At 41.6% G+C, this 23,488-nt stretch overlaps 2 protein-coding genes across 8 annotated transcripts in view; both read left to right on the forward strand.

The window, feature by feature from the left end:
• Window positions 1–23,488, forward strand: part of LOC309372174 (uncharacterized protein) — a gene marked incomplete at its 3' end in the record, with an annotated part of 317,646 nt that overhangs the window by 4,201 nt on the left and 289,957 nt on the right. The window lies entirely within an intron of this gene.
• TRIM33 (tripartite motif containing 33) overlaps window positions 123–23,488 on the forward strand; it is a 54,812-nt gene continuing 31,446 nt past the window's right edge. For 3 of the 7 annotated variants that reach the window (XM_081915237.1, XM_081915238.1, XM_081915239.1), the window contains exons 1-4: window positions 173–710; window positions 20,628–20,746; window positions 20,883–21,030; window positions 22,691–22,823. In XM_081915237.1, the coding sequence (XP_081771363.1) occupies window positions 188–710; window positions 20,628–20,746; window positions 20,883–21,030; window positions 22,691–22,823 (923 nt within the window). In that variant the 5' untranslated portion in view covers window positions 173–187. Of the gene's footprint in view, window positions 711–20,627; window positions 20,747–20,882; window positions 21,031–22,690; window positions 22,824–23,488 lie in introns of all 7 variants that reach the window. The other 4 variants (XM_081915233.1, XM_081915234.1, XM_081915236.1 and 1 more) reach the window with 3 other exon arrangements.

Consider the following 23,488-nt stretch of genomic DNA (forward strand, 5'->3'; position numbering starts at 1 on the left):
TATTACCGTCCAAGCGCGCGCACGCACACGCCCAGCACCGCCCCCTCCCCACTGGACGCGGCGTCCCTCCGCGGACCTCGCGCCAGTTGTGCGTCGGCCGCGCGCGCGCAGGCCGCTAGCGTGCTTGCGGGCGCATGCGCGGTCCTGTGCGTGAGCAAAGCGGGGAGTCGGGTTCAAAGGAGGAAATATGGCGGAAAACAAAGGAGGAGGAGGCGGCGGTGGCGGGGAGGGGGCTGGGGAGGCCGGGCAGGCCGGGGGTGGTACCGAGTCTGTCACCTCCGCCGCGGCGGTCGTTGTCACCTCAGCCGCGGCGGCCGTTGCGTCCCCGTCCCCTCCAGCCCCCGCCGCGCCCGAGGAGAGGGAGAGTCCCGGCGCGGTGGTCCTGGCGGTGGCGGCGGTGGCGGCAGACAAGGGCCCCGGGGAGGCGGAGGCCGCGGCGCCCGTGTTGGTGAGCGTAGGCCCGGCGCCGGGCCCCGTGCCGCTGGCTCCGCTGGGCCCCAGCCCCGCGCCCCCCGCCCTCTCCAGCGCCGCGCCGGGCCCGCTGTCGCTGCTGGACACCTGCGCAGTGTGCGCGCAGAGCCTGCAGAGCCGGGAGGCCGAGCCGAAGCTGCTGCCCTGCCTGCACTCCTTCTGCCGGCGCTGCCTGCCGGAGCCCGAGCGCCAGCTGAACGTGCCCGTCCCCGGGGGCGCCAACGGGGACATCCAGCAGGGTGAGTGGGGAGGCTCCGGGCATGGGCGGAGGTCCAGCTGGGGAAGATGCCCCGCTGCCTGGGGTGGACCCGGCTGGAGGAGTCGGGACAGGTTGCTAGGCGCCCCGTTACTAAGCTGCGACAGCTCTGGCTCGAGTCGCGAGTGTGGGGTGTGGAGGGTGAAGACCAGAAGCCCGGTTCTCATGAGAGGCTGCGGGGAAAGGGGGCGGAAAGCAAGCAAGGGCAAGGTGGGCAGAGCTAAAGGAAGAAGGTCCAGGGAAATAGAGATTAGGGAGCGATGTGTTGCAGGTGATGTTGAGTAGCTAGGACCGATATGCTGGAGTTACTCTGGTCTAGACGGTCTTTTTCCGTGCAGATGTTGTGGTGCACTTGTTGGTTTACAGCAGGGAGACGGCGCGTTCGCAGCATCAGGGCCATGCACTGAAGAATGTTATGTGTACAGTATCTTAAATTCTAGACAGTCAGCTGTAGAGAGAGCACATGTTGAATCAGTTGTACAGAAAAGAAATTAGGATCTCCAGCCAATCTTTTAAAAGCAGTTAAGTAAGAATATTAATAACTGGAGATAGTACTCTTGCTACTCTATGCAATACAGTTTATGACATGTGATGAAAGGTTTGTCAAACTTGGCTGGATTTATCATTTGTAATAATGCATTCTCCTTCGAGGAAATTGCCCTCGTGCTACTCTAGGTTTTGCAGCAGTTCTCAATCTCTCTCTCTAGCTGTGATGTAGGTTTTCTGGAAAAGAATTGAAATTAAGGGAATTTGCATATGGCAACTTAAATCAGAACTTTTAAATGCCTGAGATCTAATGTAGAATGCTTGTTTTACTTAGTAAACAAAGCTAAAAGCATTGAATGCCAAGTTTGCCTAATAGTGTATTTGGCATCCATTTGTTATTTACTAATCAACTTTTGAAACACTAAATGTTTTGCAGAAAAATAAAGCGTTGGAAACTTTTCTGTTCTGGAGAATTTTCTGCTTCACATCACTTCTCTTTAGTAATGCTAGGTGCCCCTGCTTCTGAACCTGTTTCAATATATCATTGTCCGCCACCCCAATCTCTGAGCAGTGCAAGATTCCAGGGGTTGCAGGTGCTCACCCAATGTTTGTGTTTCCTTTTGGAAATGAGGCACAGTGGAGACTGTGGTGTCTTTGTGACATGGTTTATTTACACATATATGCAATGGACAGGTTCACAGTATTGAACACCCCAAAAGGGTCTTGTTTCTCTATAACCACAGTATTGGATTCAAGCAGGCATTAAACATTGCTCTCTGACTCTCTCCCCTAGCATATCACTGATTTCCTCACCTCTCTACTCTAAACTCTGGCTTTATATTTTGCTGGTGGGTGCCCCTACCCATTTGCCATCTCCAAGGAGCCCCTTGATGCTTTGTTTTCTTAATAACCCATCCAGGAGATCTCCTCAGCACAGGAAGGTAGCTTGGCTTAATTAGCTATTAACAATTGCTGGATCTAGGGATTGGATGTGTTCGGCCCTCAGTTTAACACCCCAAGAGTTGATTAAATTCTAACACTTGCTGGATCCATGGATTATAGGAGTCTGGCACCCATAAACTCATAACAACACCCACCATTATTTTCAATATTCACACACTGGGGGAAGCCACACTGGGGACTGTGGGAATGAAAATAGGGCCATTGCTCATCAGCTCAAGATAAAAAGTCTGGGAGAAACTTAAATTGAGGTGTGTGTGTGGACTGAATCACTGTCTTTCTGAATCCAGAGTCTCTGAACTATGTAATACAAATATGTAATATATGGGCATGGTGCAGTAGTTATATTTGGTTTTACAGCTTTTGGAGACGCAAGTTAAGTGGATGTTAAAGGAGACTTGCCCAGTATATATTTCCATAAAGTGGGTGGGTATGAAGCAGCAGATATTTTATTGTCTTTTGTGGATTTTGTTTCGTTGGGACCTATTTGATTGGGGGTCTCTAAGTGTTGATGCCTTTCTTACATTGAAGCATACTCAATAAGAAAATGTTTGGAACTATTATATAGGTCACAGGTGGCAATTGTGTATGCTTCTTTTTTGGCGACCTATATGTGCTTAGAAACTGTTGTTGCTTTCTAACACATGAATATCACGTATGGCGGTATACATGCAGCTTTCATGCACTTTTTTTTTTTACAAGAAAATGCTTAGTAGTATTTAGTTGTCATATCTACCGTATTTACTTGAATCTAACGCTCACCTTTTTTTGCCAAATTACATTGCGAAAATTAAGTTGTGCATTAGATTCAATGGCACATTTACATTTGTCAGCAAATACTTTTTTTGGTTTCAAGGTTCTGAAAATTGAGGTGCACATTAGATTCAATGATGCATTAGACTCGAGTGAATACGGTAAATCTGTCTTTACCAGCAGTGTCTGTGAACTGCATATACTTTAAATAGGCCTGGTCACAATCCCATTGTGTTTTCCAACTTCAATTTTGTTAGTTATTTCAGAGAAATAACTAATAATTATTGTCAGCTTATAAAATGATCTACTTGTTCAGTAATCTGCTTGCTTGACTTGATCTAAGATTTTCGTAGTTATCCAGAATAATGAGCCAAAATGGACTATGGTATAATTTTTTATAAAGAAATGTAGCATATATTACATATGGACACTGTTCTAATACTCACTATTTATATAGCACTATTAATGTGTTTGTAGCACTTTGAACACTCTGATATCCTTCCAACAACACCCTTGTAAGTTTATCAGTATTATAGCCATACTGCAGAAGGGATCTGAGGTTACAAGACAGTAGCTTGCTGAAGGACATTGGTGAATTCATGGCAGAGAGGACATTTAAACTGGGGACTCAACTGCTATACTGCACCAGCAGTATATGTATTTTGACTTTTTAAAAATCTAACACGTTCATTTTCTGTGACCATATAGGCTTGAAATTTCAAAAAAAAATGAAAGCTGATATTTCTGTGGTTAGTTTTCAGATCTCAATCAATGTGGTCAGGATTCATTGTATATTACAAGACTATCAAGCCTGGATTTAACTTTTATGAAGGGCAGTGTACAAATAACCTAAGTGAATAAATTGCATACTTTAATGTGCTAGTCTTGGATCCTGAGAAGATTGCAGTACAATGACCTGGTTAGATAAAAGGTTAAACCAAAGTTTAGTGTTATGTTCATGAGTTGTTCCTCTCCCTCCTTGTCTTCTGTTATGCCTTTAAGTAAATGGAAATTTACCTTTAACTGTGTTTTGTCTGTGCAGCCCAGGGTCGTAAACCATAGTTTGAAGTTGGCTTTTTTGAAAAAAAAATGCTTAAAATGCTTAATCTGTTTGTTCCAGTTTGTACATAACATAAACCACAGTTAGTTGAAAACTAAGGCAAATGCTTCTGATCTCCAAGTAGCTGCCCTAGATGGGAAGGGAGAAGGACGTGGGCATAGCCCTGCTTGCTTGCTTGCTTGCTTGCTTATGTAGTAGTATAGGATGAGTTAGTGTTATGTTTGAATACAGGCACTGTGTTTCAACACTGTTCCAGTTTATGTTTATATGAGGGTGGGGGGAGCATTTGTCCCTGCAAATAAGTAGGGCATAGGCAAACTCGGCCCTCCAGATGTTTTGGGACTACAACTCCCATCATCCCTAGCTAACAGGACCAGTGGTCAGGGATGATGGGAGTTGTAGTCCCAAAACATCTGGAGGGCTGAGTTTGCCTATGCTTGACATAGACAAATGTAGAGGAGGGCTGCCTTTAGTGAGTCATTAAAGTGAAAGCAGTAGTGTGTTTACTAAAATATAGAACCTTCTATAGAAGGTTGCCTTTTTTCTTTTCCAAACAAGAATATTTGTATCGTCAACTGATATAATAGGCATAAATTCAAGTCATCATTTGTTCTGGCATGGAGACGGGGAAAGCCACAGTTTTTGAGTTTTTGTTCTATTAATGGGACAGAGCCTCTATCAGGAAAAAGGTGGTAGTGCTAACATAGTCCTGCAAGTGTAGCTGTTTGTTCATAACTCTCGCAACTGGCCTGCCATGAAGTGAAAGTCTTGGAAAGTGTGTGTGTGTGTGTGTGTGTGTGTGTGAGAGAGAGAGAGAGAGAGAGAGAGAGAGAGGCTGCCTCTTCAACTATGATGCTGCTGAAGAAGTGTGCATGCACACGAAAGCTCATACCGATAACAAACTTAGTTGGTCTCTAAGGTGCTACTGGAAGGCATTTTTAAATTTTGTTTTGACTATGGCAGACCAACACGGCTACCTACTTGTAACTAGAACTATGATGATGTCTGTTTTGTGTGAACCATTATGTGATAACATTAATTAATTAATTAGTCACCTAAAAATAAAAATCTCTAAGGCATTTGGCATTTTCACAAGGACATTAGAAGCAACCGCTACCAGTTTTTTTTGTCATGTCTGAACCAAGGTTAACAGTGATTGGTTTTAACTATACTCTGAGTAATCTCAGGATCATAAGCCACAATTTGAAGTTGGCTTTTTTTGCACAAACCATATTTAAAACAAATCACAGATTGTCCTGGGATAGACAAGCAGCATATGAAAAGTGATGAAAGTCAATTAAACCTTATCGATATTAAAATTCTAAAATAGACATAAAGAAAAAAAAATTAGTAAAAGAGTCCTTCCCAGTCCTACGTGGAGATGCCATACATTGAATTTGGAACATTATATGTGCAAAAGAGTGTGCGGTATCACTGGGTAGAGTTATTCCCTTCCTTGTAAAAGTCAGTCTAGTAGATTTCAGGTCTCTTTAGTAAAGGCTTAGGTTTTGTACCTTTAGCCTACAACCTGTGACTTTAGGAGGAGAATGCCTATCAATTGGCACACAAGTTTTGGATTGACGGAAGGCAAGTAACATTTAAGCTATCCTTTTGTGTCTATCTGGGGAGTAATAAGTTTGTGCTTCTGGTTCTCCATTACACAGGTCCAGGAGATTTTCTCTGTGTATTCTTTGCAGATTTGAAATAACAAAAACAAAGCACTGTAAGTAAGTAAAACCATCTTTTCTGTGCACTTGGATGTTATTGTTTCTAAGATGCAAATTTTGGTGTAACTCAGGATCTGCTGTGATGAAAGTAATTTGATACATGGATAGATCCATTCCAGACATTTGAGTTAAAGATTTAGGGTAGCAGGAGGCTTGGTGCAAGGTGTAGTGAATTTTATGAATAGTTTGTCAAGGTGGTCTTGTCCAATTCAGTTGGGTACGGAGCAAATTTATTTTTGGAAAGCTGTTGGTTAAGTTTGCTGCATAAACACACCGTGTGTTCTTCTGTTAATAAGAGTATTCAAATGAGCCATGCATCTGTGGACTTTTCAGGAGAAGTTTAGTATAAGCAAGTCATTAAAGCTGTAGTAATCCTTCAAAATGAATTGGCTTATCTAATTCTTGGTTCTGTCTGTGGTTCAGTGCTCTCATTGGATAAATTTGAGGCTGATTTTGCAGCATTTAACAACAGATTTGTAGAATTTCAAAGATTTAAGCAAGGGCTTAAAGGGCTTAAAAATTCTTGATAGAAGTGATAAACAATAAGGCTAAAATGATTGAAATATTTTGCGTGTGTTTGTGTGTGGGTGTAATTGGACTGGGGTGCTGCTTGCAAGATGCCATGTTCTGCTTTATAATTGGTCTCTCTCCAGAAGCAGACAGTTCTGTAGCTGTGACTGCTCACTTCCAGGTGCAACAAGCTGTAGTGTGAATGGTGAAATAGTTAGTCCATAAAGGCATAGCATGGCAATGTCTCTTGTAGAGCCCTTTGCTTTTCACAATGTGGCATGTATTACTTGGTAAGGGTGTTTGGTAAGTTAAGGCCATTTAATGAAATATTCTGGAAGTAGTGCACAGAATATGATCTGCTCTATATAATTAGCTTTTCATTGCGGTACTTAAAGCAACATGTTTATGTTCTTCTAAGCATAGTTATGTAGAAATAATAAAATGCATTCAGTGTTTATGCATGGGCCCTATTGTGCATATTACATGTTTCACAACTGGAGTTTGTCTCTTTGGATGGGGTAACTACTTTTGGTGTTGTCAAAAGTAATAAATTAGCAAAACTAGCTGCCATAATTTTTGATGTTACATAGTTTTCAGAAATGTTCTTGTTGTATTTTACACATATATTAAAAAGTTATGCTGCCACTTCACTTGCAAACAAGTATTTGAGTACAGTTGTCCACCATGGCTCAGATCTCCTGGCTTTCCCTCCCTTGCAACTATATGTTTTCAGCTATGTGTTTTAATATATTGTTGGAAATCGCCCAGAGTGGCTGGGGTAACCCAGTCAGATGGGCGGCATATATCGTATTTTTCTGTGTATAAGACTAGGTTTTTTCCTTAAAATAATGTCAAAAATGAGGGGGCGTCTTATACATGGATACATCTCTCCTCATTTTTTAAAATCTGAGTCCCCAAAAATAGGGGGGGTGTCTTATACATGGGGCCGTCTTATAGACGGAAAAATGCAGTAAATAAAATTACTACTACTAGTACAACTATGCTGTCTCTTTTCACCTCTCCACCTCTCCTCCTCCCCAGGAGAAAATGGGGTGAGGCCAGCAAAGTAAAAGCCCCTTTGTCTCTGCTTGGCAAGGGGAAATACAGCAAGGGGGTTTTGGCTGTTATATTCCTCACTGTGTTTTCTTCTCACCCTTGCCTGCTGGGGCAGGATTGCAGCCAACAGTTAGAGGGACTTGCTGTGTGTTCTCAGTTGCAGAAAGCACAGTGCTGTGAAGGCTGCTGAGAGTGGCACAAGTAGATAGGGAACAGCAGCAGGAGTAGTGGTCAGTCTTGTGCCTTTTCTTCTTGGCAAAGGGCATGAAAATCAAGTGAGAACTGGAGAAGTAATCACATTCACACTTTTTTTACATCTCCTTTTTTTCCTAAAGTTCTCTCCTGGTGCCTTCTGTGTTTGTGTTCTGGATTGATTTTCTTTATTCAATTTACCCGCTCTTCTTCCTGAAGGAGCCCAGGATGGCAAAAAACACAGTAAAACAACTTTTATCAGTTAAAAAGTTATGAAAATCAAAACATTCAAACAATGATCTCAGGGTTGACAGGAACAGATATTTTCAGCCACCAAATATCTGGGGAAACAGGAATGTTTTTAACTTCCTCCTGAAAGTCAGTAATAATGAAGGCAAATGCACCTCAGTCGCCATGGGGGGCTAGAACAGAAAAGACTTTATCACAGGTCAGTGCCAACCAGGCAGGAACAAGTAGTAGCAGAAGGCCTCACCTCCCAATCATAGGATCTTACATGGCTGATACAGGGGAACATGCTCTTTTAGATACTTGGCTTCTAACCTGCTTAGGCCTTGATACAACATAAGCACTAACTCTGTTACTTGGACCCAGCAGCTCACTGGCAGCTGGTGACACTTTCAGAACTGGTGACACTTGGTCCCATTGGATTACCGCTTTTAACAACCTAGCAGCCACATTCTGTGCTAACTGCACCTTTTATAAATCTTCAAGGGCAACCCCATATACAGTACATTACAATAGTCCAGATGGGAGGTCACCAGAGCATATGGAAAATTGAGACCAAGCTATCCTGGTCTAGAAACAGCTGTAGTTAACAAATCACAACAAAGCTGGGCATGAGCATTCATAACCACAGAAGCCAAACAAGACTCTAGTGACAAGTTAGAATCCAGGTGTACTCCCAGACTACAAACTTGTTTCTTCAACAGGAGTGCAACTTCTCCCAGAACAGGTCCTACACCTAACTTCTGGACTCAGGCATCACCTACTCATGACACTTCTGTCTTAACAAGATTCAGGCTCAGTTTATTGGCCTCCATCCAGTCCACAACTGTCTCCAGACACCTGTATAACACATTCACAGTGTCTCCTGATTCCAATAGAATTGAGAAATGGAGCTGGGTGTCATCACCATACCAAAGATACCATGCTCAGAATCTGCAGACGACAGCTCTCAGCAGTTTAATTTAGATGTTAAATAGCATAGGAGGCAGAATGGATCCTTGCAAGTCCTCACAGTTCAAGAGCTATGGGGCTGAGCAACAATATCCGAATGCTAGTCTCTGGTAGTGACCCTGCAGGCAAGAGTGGGACCAGCATAATTCAGTGCCTCAAACTTCCACTTCAAGTTTCTCCAGCAGAACACCATGCCCAATGGTGTCAAAAGCCACTGAGAAGTAAAGGACTACCATCAGATTTTCACTCCCTCTCTCTCTCTCCTGATAAAGGTCATCACGGTGACCAAGGCTGTTTCAGTTCCAAAACCGGACCAGAAACCAGACTGTTAGGGCTTTTTTTCAGAGGGAACTCCCAGGAACTCAGTTCCAGCATCTCTCAGGTGAGCACCATTGCCATTCTAAGAGAACAAGGGAGTTTCGGCACCTCTTTTTCACACACATGGAGAGTTCTGGCACCTCTTTTTCTAGAAAAATAGCACTGCTGTTAGGGACCTAGATGATCCATTGATTCATGCTTTGCCTATAATGACTGAATGCAATAAAGTGAAGGTTTTTTTCTGTCTTAACATTGAAGGTTTGGGAAAAAGATTTCTAACCCACATATAGCTATCACATTTTGAAACTAATACAAAGAATAATACAATTGTTCTTCCTTTTGTTCATTGCATACAAAAAATTATCTTCCTATGGTTTCATTATGAGATGTTAAGCCACCTTTTTGCAGTTACTGGTTACCAGGATAATGTAATGGCATTATGTGATAAAATATCTCATGTGCTTAATCCTGCCTTGCAAATAAGTCTCCTCAAATTGCCAGATCACACAAAGTTATACTACCTCACATTCCTACACATACTATGAATTAAATCAACCCTGTTATATTTCTTTAGGATCTAGTCCTGTACAAATTTACCTGGGAATACATTCCATTGACTGCTGAGCAGATGTGTACAAGATTGTACTGTTAATCTCATCCTTACTAGTAATGAGTATAAAAATAGTCCTTCTGTGGTTAGATGGTTAAAGAAGGAAGAACTAAATGGATGAGGTATGTTTAGTTTTTAGGTTGTTTTTTTTTAAAGATTCCACCCTTTCCTATCCCAAAATACTGCAGCATTTGTTTGTTTTCTGCTCTGACTTGCAAACCAAACAAACAATCAAATGTATGTTCTCAATAGGATTGCAGCTAATTCAAAATTGCTCCCCTCTACCTGGGAGTTGCCCCCATTGAGCTCAGTAAGGCTTACTTCCAAGTAAAACTGTATAGGTGATTTAAAGGTCCAAACCTGGCAGTCATGTTGACTATTCCTTTGCTCCTTACACTTTAGAAGCACTCAAAAACTATAGGCAAAATATCTTTTGATGAAGGGCATTATATAAATCAAATCAAATCCAGTCAGTCAATCAATCAATCAATCAATCAATCAGTCAGTCAATCAGTCAGTCAGTCAGTCAATCAATAGAACTGTGGTGTCAAAGACATGAGCCTGGAATTTATGGGAGAGACTGAATCAATTTCTTATGAGATGGATAGGGCCAGTGGTAAACTCTAATAATTTTATTTACTGTAGATACCCGACTTTTCAGCCATGCTTGGCTCCCAAAGATGCCTAATACTCATGTCCAATATTGCAATAATACTAAATTCCACCAACTACCTTCCTATTTAACATTTGTCTATTTTTAAATTTTATTTTTTGTCGCTATCCAAGGAGCTTGAGGGGCATGGTGTACTGGGGACAGTATTAGAAACTCAGATTTATAAGCTAGGCACCAAATGACTAGTTAAACCAAGATTACAATCAAAACAAATTGTTTAGTTGTCATTTGGGGGCAAGACTATAAGGTCTTATTTTTTTGAATGATAGACTGACTGTGATTGATTCTTGGTTAAACATCTGGCTAGTTGTATGACAACCTTGAGCAAGGTTAAGAACTTTGAGTCACTTTGTCCAGGGACAGTTCACATATATATTTGTCTACTCCAGCTCTTTTTCTTAATGGTGACCCAGACCATTCATAACCTATGAATATTCTTCACCAGTGTAAGCAGGACAGTGGGGTAAGTGAAGACAAGTGACAACAGTTGACTATAATGTTGTTCGCTGCTCCTGCTCAGGCTGCACAGAAAAAGCATTTTGGTTCCTGAAATTCATTCTGATTGTGCAGATAAAATATAACTGATAGAATTCTACAGAATGTGGTATTAGTGTGTGAAAACAGTCAAGATCCAATGATCCACAGGCATACACCTCTAGATGTGGAGATGTCAGACACCATCCTGGCACCTGGGCATCTTTACTTGGTCCTAAGTGGTCTATAGTCAGGCTAATTTTGAACAATGGTTGGGCACTGATGTATTGTATCTTCACCACAACCTGTGACAAATGCTTGAATGAGAAATAGTGACTTGCCCAAGATCACTCAGTGAACTTTATAGTTGACTAAGACGATAGTTGCAGCTTCATAGCACAGTTGCTGTTATGTAAGAAATGTGAGTAGTAACTAATTGGCAGCCTTGCTAAGAACTAAATGTTATAAACATAATTACAATTTCTCCTGGGATTAATTTGAACTCTTGCTATTGTTATGCTATCATTAAAACCTATAACAAACTCAGTGCTTCATAGGTGTGTCAATTATTATTATTTTAAAAAAACCATGCTGTACACAAATGGTCTGCTTTAAAGAAGTGGCTGCATAGCATCTATGGAGGCATACCTCCACTTTAGGATATATCAGGAATGTCTATGTTCAAAAGTGCTTCAGGAGAGCATTCCTTTCATCTACCAGAATATTTGGACTCAGTGAAAAATACCAAAGTGAAAATGACTAGGGAAAGAGTCATTAAATGACGGGGAGTGGGGATGAGAACACAATATTTCTTCAGAAAGAAGTTTTGGGACTCAAGGAATATGTTCATCAGAGCAGAAACACTCTCATACCAGATCTGTGCACAATGTTCCTTAATAATGAGGTCACATACTCAGAGATAGACATCTCCCAATTACATCTAAGGCTAAACATTAAGCCCAAGGCTACATCTAGTGAAATAATCCTTTTAGTATAACAAGTTCAAGGGAGGCAGGTTGCCCCCTGGCCTATTTTATCATTGCAGCAACCTTTTGAGTTGGACTAACTCCTAAGGAGGCACCTCCTTCCACATGAACCTGCATGAGGTCTCTCCTTTGTTTCTGAAGCCTCCACACTGTCTCTTCACTAATAGACATGTGGCTGGCACAATTTTGTTGTACAGCTAGGGCATCTTCTTCATTATTAGATTACTTGCCCCAGTTTTGCTGCCCATCATGTCTGCACATGGCACACACACCACTGATCTGGGAAATGATGGTAGAAAGAGCCACAAAAGAACTGTCAAAGATAGTTAGGAAAAGCTGTTTGGGTTCTGAGTTTTGAGAATTATCATGCAATAGTGAAATTTTTAAAGATAAGTTTCACAGTGGTACACTGGAGCTCGAAAGCCACATAAGATCTGTAATACTTTAGAATGCAAAATGATAGTGACAATGACAAAATGCAGTCAAATAAGATTTTATACATTGTATAGTAAATATGTAAGAAAACTAATAGCTTATGGAAGATGGTTACTAAAACCATGTATGCAATGTTATTTTTTCTGATGTATGTTGGCTAACTTTTATAAAGGAACATGTTACAGAAGTAACCTAAAGGAAGTCTTCCAAAAAGTAGTGACTGGATGAAGCTTGAGGTACTATTAAAAGAGTAAAACAAGTTGTTGCCTTGGAGTTGATCAGGAGAGGCTTCCTGGCTTAGAAGGAGGACTTGATATGATGGTAAGAGTTGGGGTGTATGACAGGGAAGGGCCAGAATATGCAGCAACACCTCTGACATTTCTCCTTCTCAGTTCAGCTATTCCTTCTGCTTTCTTCTTCCTCCTTAATGCTTCCTTGCTTTCACATGAATCTGAGTGGCTAGTTGTTTCCTCTGTACAGTGGTACCTTTGGGTTACGTACGCTTCAGGTTACGTATGCTTCAGGTTACAGACACCGCTAATACAGAAATAGTACCTTGGGTTAAGAACTTTGCTTCAGGATGAGAACAGAAATCGCGCGGTGGCCGCGTGGCAACAGCGGGAGGCCCCATTAGCTAAAGTGGTGCTTCAGGTTAAGAACAGTTTCAGGTTAAGAATGGACCTCCGGAACGAATTAAGTACTTAACCCAAGGTACCATTGTACAGAAATTTGACTGCATTAGTTGCGGGCTTAACAGCAATTAATTCATTGCACACTCTAAAGATTCTGCATAAGAATTTTAGAATGGTAGAATGCCTTCTACAATTTCCAACTGCATCAGAGGTGGGTTGGCATCTATGAAAGCTTATGTCATTTTATAATGAAAACTTGTAAAAAAGAATCTCAAGGTGTGTGAAACACATTTTTCCTCTGTATCATACAAGGCAAACAGTTTTCATATTTTATAAATTATTGTTTAAATGGTGTTTAACACCATGTAGGCTTAGCCATATTTATGTTGGGGTAAACAATAAATATTGCACATGTGGTTCCTGTAGAGGAAATATCTTATTCCATGAGATAATGCCACAATATATTTAAGGTGCAACAAGACTTTGGGTGGGATTCATTGAACAATCCCTATCATCAGAAGCCCTGCACAATGGGGATTTCTCCCCTCTGCTCCCGCTGTGCAACCCCCCCCCCCGACTGTGGGCAGGTCAGGGAAACCCACAGAATAGCACATGGTGGGGAGGGAAGGAGAGAGGGGATTGCTCCATCTGGCAAACAGATGGGCTTATGCAGATGTAACATTTGTAATAGTGTGATGTTGAATTCTTCTGTTTGCTTTTGTCCTCCTAACAATAGTTTTTATTTATTTCTTATTTAAGGGCCCACTCTCTGCCCACTATAATATGGTTGCGTGCCATCCCAATCTCCGAGTGTTGTGAGATTCCAGACACTTACCCAGGGTTTGTGTTTCCTTTTGGGCACAGTGGAGATTGTTGTGTCTTTATGCTATATGGTTTATTTACACACACATATAACCTGAGACTGTGATGGAGTCCCCGAAGGGTTCTTGTTTCTCCTATAGCCACAGCCTTGGACTCAAGCAGAGGTCTGGAATGGCACATGCTCTCTTCTTGCTTATTTCTTTCCAGGGCACATTTCCCCTCCTCAACTGTGAACTCTGACTTTTCTCCTTCTCACTTTTTTTCCTTGCACCTAATAAGCCCAGTGTGGGAGACATGTAACTTGAGAGAGAATTTTCATAATTTGGGGTGGGAGAGGGTCAGGTTATGTCTGAGAATGCTCTGTATATTTACTCCTTTTATTTATATGGGAAAGGGGGAAATGAATTAGTGGCCACATAGTGGGGTGGGAGAGCTGAAAATAATGTCAGTATTTCACATCTGGCAACCAATGCCAGATTTCAGATAGTACATGGGTAGACGAGTGTGCTCCCGATTCTTTCCTTCTTCCTTTGCAGGTGCAACTTGAACCACATCTTGAATTCAAGTATGGGATGCAAAGGAAGAATGTGAGCGCACTTATTGCACTCCTAATACTTCCTTGTTTTAGCTGTCGCTTCATGCACCTGAGGTTGTATATGACATCAGGCTCTAGAAAGGTGGGTGTGGTTTCCAAACATCCAGATGTGCCAATCTCCAAGGCAGGCAAGCCTAAATAGGCCTGTGGGCTGGAGGTTTCTTTCCACTGGACTAGAAGATAAGCAGATCTTTGATTTTGGGCCAGATCTCATTGGTGACAACAATGTTTCTCTTTCCCATGTGTGCTTTATGTTCCTCGTTTGTCTTTCTCAATGCTATAAAAAAGAGAAATGTGCTTTTCAAACATTCTCTTAACTTCATAAAACATATATATGAGTTGGCATGGAAATTGAAACAATTTAAAACGTTTTATTGGCTTGCTGATGTCATTGGATATGATCTAAAGTTTTATTTGATCATCTAGTCATTGAATCAGAAGTAAGTGAATAGTGCAGTTATCCATCCAAAGAGATAGAAATATATTGCTAATTCTCATCCGCGTGAATTGCCGGTGCCAGAATGTTTATCACTCCCACAAACACTGTTAATAATGTCATTGTAACAGTTTTTAATTTCTGCATTTTACAGTCTCCATCCCCCCCATGGCAAGCTATGCATATTTATACCAGCAACTCAAGAAAATCCTTGAGGCATCTGACTATGTGGACTCTAGTCCATAAAAGCTGTATGTCACAATAAATTTATATCATATTTCTTTTGCTGTTCATAAATAAAATATAAAACAAATGCAGGTAGCAATAACAGTTTTAGTCTTTAAGGTACCACAAGATATTTGGGTTTTTAAAGAGTTAATTACTTTTAAAAACTACTTGCTAGAGTTCGTTTACTTGGTCCGACCTATGTCCATTGTGATTAAAAATACCAGTAGTTTATTTAAAGTATTGAAGTGGTGGGGAGAGTAGTTTTGATTAAGGCAAATTCATTTTTTCGTGTAACAGTGCAAACCATTTTCTGCAATGAACTTTAGGTGATAACTTAAGCTGCAATCTTAACCCCATTTACCTAGCAGTAAGTCCCATTGCATTCAGTAGGACTGACTTCTGTGTAGACATGGCTAGGATTGCACAGTTATGCATGCCTTAGCATATTCTCTATTCCCAGTCTTCAAAGAACCGTTTCAGAAAGTCTCATTGATAGACACCAGTACTTCTAGCAGCAGCAGCAGCAATACACAAGAGGATTTGAGGGTGGCGTGGATCTTATCTGTCACATCTTGTAGCCCTACAAAAATTGAAAGATGTTTATGCCCCTTTAGTGCTTTTTCTTTCCCCACTGTTGGTTGCAAAGAGACTTGACTTCCACTTCACATTATGCACTGGGGAAATAGCAAGGAGGACTCCTGTCAGTTCTTTCAGTCTTCAAGGCAGAGCACAAAGTGATGGAAAATATTTTCCCCAACAGTCTGCTGCCCAATGATGATGGGGAAGTGGGTGGATCTTATCTCACTTTGGGCAGGAATTTTGCTGAAAGTAGAACAGAAGCAGTGCAAGCCTCAGTCACTGCTTCTGTCAAAACCTCAGCATGATGGGAGGGATTTCTCTTGCAAGATACCTTGGTAGTTTATGGGGAAGTGGGAATGGGTGCTGGCAACTGGATTTGTGGAGCCCAGCCAGTTTTGCAACCAAGAAGACTAGGAACTATTTTCTCATGAATTGGTAGGTTACTGAGAAGCCCAACAAAGCTGTGAGTTGTGTGTAAGAACTTTAAGATTCACTTGTGCTGGCTTTTCCTAGCTCAAGCAATATATTTCTAAAAGGCATCATAGGACGAAGTGCAGATCAGAGAAAACAAGACAGGACACAAAAAATTTTTTTTCTTTTCTTTTTTGCAAAGTTGTTGAGCTTTGCAAAAAATGTGTTGTTTTTTTTAAAAAAAGAATAAGTTTTTAAGCTACTTGCGAAAAAAATAAAAACTTCCGATATGGACTGCCATATGCCTGGGTTTCCCCGAACATTTTAACTGCTTTTCGAAAATTCCATCAGACATCATTTTTGACAGATGGATCCCGGCTTTGTTCAAGAAATTCCAGATATATGGCAGCCCTAAAACAAGACTAACTTTACTTCTTTCGCCATGCTCTGAAGGGCATGTTGCTTGTCTTGCTTTTGATATATCAAGTCAGTTCTCTTTGTCTCCATTGTAGTATATAAATAGATTAAATAAAATAATGACTTATTTTGAAAACACATGCCCCTATGCTTCTGTCCCTCACTCCTAGCAGTGCAACCATAGCATACTTTTGTTTGTTGATAGATGCTTATAAAATTATGCATCATGTGAGAGAAGTGGCGAGACACAATAGTTTCTCCCTCTCAATACTGGAGCTTCAGGCAATGAGAGAGGACAACTTTCAGTTGTTGTTTTTTTACAATCAAGCGGTGTATAAATTTTACAAAAAAAATTAACAGTGCATAATTTCTGGAATTTGTATCTACAATAATATGTGGCAATGGCTCATAGACGACTTTTTAAAGGGATTTGACCGATACATGGAGCATAGGCCTGGTGGGTCTAAAGAACCTCCATGTTCAGTTATGAAATGCCACCGAACAGTTGCTGGGGAGCAAAAGTGTGGGAGGTGTATTTTGTTTATGTCCTTCTTGTGAGCTTTGTGAAGCTATCAGTTTGGTTGCTGTAGGAAGCATCATATTGGTATAATAGATAGGGCTTCTTTTATGTTCTTCAGCTGGGAAAAATCTAGCAGTGTGCTTTGGGTGCTCCACATTTCATACATCACTTCCTGGTTTTCCCTACCTAAGTACACTCAGATAAGATTGTACAAAAATAAGCAAATATTCAGACTGGTACTAAATCTGTTTTATGTATTTGACCGATACATGGAGCATAGGTGTCAGGGAACTGCCATCAGTACTGGAGGGAGAGCGCAAAAGCCAGAGGGATTCCAGAGAGCGTCCAGGGATCGGGAGAAACAGCCCATCTTCTGGGGAAGAGAATCAGCGTAGCATCAGTGGAGAAGGGGGGCAGGTGGGGGAAGTGGCGAGGCGGTCCCATGACTCCTTGCTTGGGACCAGCGGGGAGAGTAGGGGTCCTCCGTTGCCCACGCCCTCCCTGCGCAGAAGGCTTTCGCGCAGAGAGGGTAGGCGGAGACTAGGAGTCAAAGAGCTTCTTTGCTGGAAGAAGTTTAAGAAACGCCCACTCACGGATTCTGCCAGCGACTGAGTCAGCCACAGGTGAGTGGCGGTCCGGACAGATGAGGTTCACTTTGGCAGCCCAGCCAGGTGTTTGCACCCAGCCAGGGAGATAGGTACCTGCTTACGCACGAGCAGCCCCTTAGAAACCCTTACAATAGACTTTCCATTTTTATTTTTATTTTGGCCTGGTGAGTTGTTTTTTTTTAATGTAACTTGAAAGCTTGCCTGTTTCTGTGCCAGCAAAAAGTTTGTCCAATTAAAAAAAGGTTGCTTTACCAGTTTTATAGTATTGGCTGGTACCACATAATTATTTGTATTTAATTGTTCCATTTATAGCTTAGCTTTTATCCAACAATGCTCTTGATATCTCTTCAATTTTATGTGTTTGCTGTAGGTTTTTTAACAATTGGAAGATTAATTACACAAAATGTTTTTGAGTTGTCACTTGGCTCCTCTGACCTCCTTGTGATCTTCCACAGGGGTTAATTATGGAAATAGTTTTGTTTTTTAGATGCACAATTAATGCATCAACCTAACTTCGACCTCTGATGATAAAGAGACCAGCTCAATTCCTTAAAAACAGCTCTAATTTTGAAATAGGAGAAGACTGTATCCTCAAGAAATGCAGCAACATTTGGCTAGGAGAGGACTGTTGGAAAACTTACTACCGTATTTTTCGCCCTATAGGACGCACTTTTCCCCCTCAAAAAATGAAGGGGAAATGTGTGTGCGTCCTATGGGGCGAATGCAGGCTTTCGCTGAAGCCTGGAGAGCGAGAGGGGTCGGTGCGCACAGACCCCTCTCGCTCTCCAGGCTTCGCGGACCTCTCCGCAAGCGGGGGGAGCACTCCCGCTGCTTGCGGAGAGGTGCCTGCATGCGGAAGCCTGGGCGCGCTGAGCTCAGCGCGTCCAAGCTTCGCGCACCTCTCCGCAAGCGGGGGGAGCGCTCCCGCTGCTTGCGGAGAGGTGCCTGCATGCGGAAGCCTGGGCGCGCTGAGCTCAGCGCGTCCAAGCTTCGCGCACCTCTCCGCAAGCGCGGGAAGCGCTCCCGCCGCTTGCGGAGAGGTGCCTGCATGCAGAAGCCTGGGCGCACTAAGCTCAGCACGTCCAGGCTTCGCTGACCTCTCTGCAAGCGGCGGGAGCCAGCCCTGGGCTCCCACGGCTTGCAGAGAGCTGCCTGTTTGGGGGCTGGGGTCAGGGGAAGCTCCGGCGGGCCTCCCCCGCCCCAGCCCCGCGCCTGGGGGGAAAATAATTTTCCCCCCTTTATTTCCCCCCCAAAAAACTAGGTGCGCCTTATGGGTCCTATAGGGTGAAAAATACGGTATATTCCATGCTAAGTGCGCCACAATTCTTCTACCTCCCTTTGGCCACTAAGATCCTCTGGCTGTCAAGAAAGTAGCACAGGAAATCATAGAATCATAGAATGTCAAGATGGAAGGACCCATGAGGGTCGTCTGGTCTAACCCCCCTGCAATGCAGCCTGGCATTCAGAGATTTCCACATGGCCGCAGTTGAACCCGCACTAGTCACTAAACACGATTTGTGCCTGGGGAATTTTGAACACTGATGAGAAAACGTCTTCAGATTTAAGCTCTGCCCAGAATGTGTTTGCATAAGGCAGAACAGTATCTGTTGGCGCATATCCATTTTGTAAATGTAGAGTCCTTGCTTAGGGACTGTTTTACTTGTATTCTCAAACGTTATTGAAAATGGAGCAGAAGAAAGCTCAAACTAATAGCATATTAGTAATAGTACAAACATTCATTAAATGTCAAACTCCTGTTCTTTCATATTTAAATGCTACTGACGAGTGCTGTCTTTTATCAAAAGGCATAAATTTGATTGTGATTGCTATTTTAGTAATGTGACATAGATCTGGTTCTTGTATCGTGGTAAGCCAGATAATGATTTACTGTGACAATGTGAATCTGCTAGCTCCTAGAAAGACACATTTTGATCCTCCTCAAAGGCAGCCTTTTGCAGCCTTCTGAGGCCCAGAAAGGTGCTGGACATATTGAGACAAGTGTTTCCTCAGAGGTGATGAGCTGTTCTTGCACATAGAACTTTGCACTTAATGGCTTAGCTGCTGGCTTCTGGGGAGATTGCAGCCGCTTTGCTGCTCCTTGTCTCAGCACAGCATGGCACCTAAGCCTAGGTTTGGCTTTGCATGTCATCCAAATTTGAGATTATGGTTAAGATCTCTCCTGCTTATCCATGACCAGTAGCCAAGGTTTTTCCTATAGTTACAGGTCATAGTTTGCAAGGAGATACCTTAACTATGATTATGGGTTCATGTGGCACTGCTGTGCAGAGCTAAAATGCCCAGGGAGGAGCAAAGTGCCTGCAATATTGTCCTCAGGAGCTATCATGTTCATACATTCATGCCAAGCCATGGTTCGACTTTTCAGTACATGTGAATGAGATCATAGACTCTGACTCAATTCTCATGTCATATTAAACTAAAGTTAAACACACACTTTGATTTAACATGAATGTGCATGATGTTCAGTGTGCTGAAAAGTTCTTATTCCATTCCTTGTTGGTCTTGCTGCATCATGAGTGAAACAAGCCAGATTTGGGCTTATCCTGTTGTCTGAACCTGGGCTCATAGTTTGCTTCCTACCAAGCAAGCTGCAAACATTAACCAGTATTTGTTCATGCCTTACTGCTCATTGTTTTGTTTTGTTCTGTTTTGAGGAAACAATGGGATAGATCCATATTAAGTTAGTTGTACTTGGCTTCCACTGATTTAAGTGTAACTTAAATTAGGGCCTACTGAAATCAAAGTTATTACGTAATTTTAATTTTATTTAACTTGATCTGGATCCAACCCTCTAAGTGGAAAGGATCAAAAACAAATACCAACCTGTATTTGTTGTGCTGCTATTTATTTAGTTTCATAAAGTGCAATATCCCTGAGAACTGATGAAGTATGGCGTAATAAAAACCAACCGTTCTGAAACTTTATGGAGCACTGTTAGTGTGTTAGCTCCCAGGTTATCGATATGCTTAAAAATAAATAAATGTTGTGCCTTATAGGAATTTGAAATATTTTGTGAAACACATTATCTTATCTGGCCCACTGGAGCTGAAAGTGCTCTTATGCATTGTCCTTGGACATATTATGCTTAATAGGTTTGGAAGAAGAATCTGTATTTTAATTACAAATATTATGATGATTTTTAAAATAAAGTTATGGCAATCCAGTAAAGTGTAAGAAGTACCCTTTTTTTGTTGCAGTTGGTGTGATCAGGTGTCCAATCTGTCGCCAGGAATGCAGGCAAATAGATTTGGTAGATAACTACTTTGTCAAAGACACATCTGAAGCACCCAGCAGCTCTGATGAGAAATCAGAACAGGTATGACACTTCTACTCTTTTCTCCTTGCAATGTGATTTGAGTTTTGTCTTGTGTAAGATAAAATATTTTGGTAATTTTTGGATTGACGTGTCAAAGCTTCAGCATTTGAAAATATTCCCCTCCCCCGGCTTTTAGGTGTGCACCAGCTGTGAAGATAATTCTAGTGCTGTTGGTTTCTGTGTGGAATGTGGAGAATGGCTGTGCAAAACCTGCATAGAAGCTCATCAACGAGTTAAATTTACTAAGGATCATATGATTAGAAAGAAAGAAGATGTCTCTTCAGGTGAAATTTCCGTTTCTAACTTAATACATGCTTGTCAAGAATAGCTCTGACTCTATAGATAGCCTAGGATACTGAAAATCCATGTCATTTTTGTGTTTTGGAACAGAGAGAGGCTGTTGAATTGCATCTTCTCAGTTTGTGACTTCATTGGAAAGCAAATAACACAAAATACTTAATTTCATACATGGCTCAGTCCTTTTCAATTGGGCAGCTCAGTTGCTGTTGTTATGTAGCCCATGGTACAATTCTGACACCCTTGCTGCTAAGTTCATTACCTGGCTACCTTCTGCTGTCCCTTTTCTGATGCTAGAGCCATGGTTTCCCATTGGAAAACTAAACAATTCTTGGATATTTCTGAAGTACAATAACGGTCCAGTCATTAATAAAAAACATTTAAACATTGGCAGTAAACTTTCACAAAAAGTTGTGAAAGTTGGCAGTAAACGTTCACAAAACATGTCTGTTTCCTTAATGTAATTTGGCAGTATCAGTAAAATATATGAAGACGAGTAATATCTGGCAGTTTATTAGTCAGAAGACAGATGTTGTAGGTGGGTTAGTGGATACACCCTATTAGTTTTGTCCCTGCTATTGCAATCCTAGACCTACTCACGACGTGCAATGCTTGACTTTAACCATCTATAAGTGATGAAGACTTACCTAGGTTGTTTATGCTTGCTTGCATCTTATTCCTCTTCCATTACTGAAGCTAAGCTGAAGTATATGTAACTGAACGGAATCCATACTCTTCCAATTTACACTTGCCTCCTTCTCCTCTCTTCTCCCTCTTCTAACATTTCCTCCAGCAGAGACAGTGTGTCAAATACTTGATTACATGTTCCACAGGGCAGAGGCCTACTTTTTGATGCCGCTTTATAGTGGCATATAAATTAATAAATATAAGAGTGTTTTAAGATGAAAGTAAGAAAAGTAACATTATTATGTTTATTTAGATCTGGAAATGGGTGGTTTTGACTAAGGCAGTTTCAATGAACTGTAGGAAGTGGAAGGCAGTTTGTTGAAGGCTGAGAAAAGAGTTGGTTGGAGTAGCTGGAGACATAAGGTGGTTGGAGCAAGTGAGATTCTCTCAGAGGTTAGAGATAAATAATTGTAGGAAAATAGGACAGTAGTTAGTGAGGCAGGATAGTTTTAATTAGTGGGATAATGGAGATGTGGTTCCACCATCTTAATACCTTCCTCTGGTTGAGATCTAGGCCAGAAACATTCACCAAAAGCAACTTCACCCTTTAATGTCTTGCAAGGCAACTGCCAAAGGTGGATGTTAATGCTGCTGGATTCTTCCCTTAATGCAGGACCTAAATGAAACTGGGAAGGGATTTTGTGCTGAAGGCAGAAGTTCAGCAAAAGTAACACAGTGTTTGGTTCTTTTTTGGAGGGGAGTGGTATTTGCTGAGAAAGAAGTGAATAGCCAAAATAGATGAGAAGTGGAACATAGCACTTTCCCATTCCAAAGAAACTGAAAGACAGAAATGGTGGGCCCTGATACTGTTCCTAGTCAGCAGTCTGTGCCTCTGCATGGGGAACTCTTCCATGGCATTGACTCTCCTTGAGCTCTGGACGCTCTTCTGCCAGTTTCAGTCTGTAGACTGACTTAATCTTTACATTAAAATACAAAAAGTCTCTCTCTTTTTTAACACAGAGGCTGTTGGAGCATCTGGTCAGCGTCCTGTTTTCTGTCCTGTGCACAAACAAGAACAGCTAAAACTTTTCTGTGAAACTTGTGACAGACTGACATGCAGAGACTGCCAGTTACTGGAACACAAAGAACATAGGTATGGCTCTTCTTCTATTCCTATGCTGTTTCTTCACACAGCAGATGCATTTAAAGTAGTGTACAGTCCTCAAGTATTTCTGCTATAAAATGTGTGAACTTGGTGTCTGTAGCAGATAGATTTGGGCTGGTGGTGCTTTGGGCTCTTAATTCCAGTACTGATTCTAAGTGGCAATAGAGCAGTCGTCAGATTAAAGAAATCTTAATCACATGAATTTTAGTTGATAATTTAAATTACACATTTGTACACGAATAAAGCAATATTTTTGTGGGGAAACATATCTTGATTTTACGTAATGTGTGCAGCAAGTATCATCTTAGAAGAGGCATTTCCTCCAGTGTGGGGTAGAGAAGGGAAAATGTGTTTGTTCAAAAGGAGGGCATCAGCACCTGCCATTTTTGTAAGTACATCTGTTAAAAATAATTGACATTTTCAATGTATTGCCCAGTTAATCAGGAACTGCTTTTTAATTGATCAGTTTTAGAAATAGATTATTTTATACAAAAATTTCTCTCCCACTTTTCCCTTATAAAAGGAAATGCTCAGAGCGACTGACGAAAGCCTGATTCACATGTCACATTAAATCATAGTTAAACAAAATGATAGTTTAGTCTGAATAAGTAGTGTGCTGGTGCATGTGGTCCAAGGTTCCCACTTGTGCTGCT

The sequence above is a fragment of the Podarcis melisellensis genome (assembly GCF_964234715.1).
Source record: "Podarcis melisellensis genome assembly, chromosome: 6".
In the NCBI taxonomy this organism is placed as follows: domain Eukaryota; kingdom Metazoa; phylum Chordata; class Lepidosauria; order Squamata; family Lacertidae; genus Podarcis; species Podarcis melisellensis.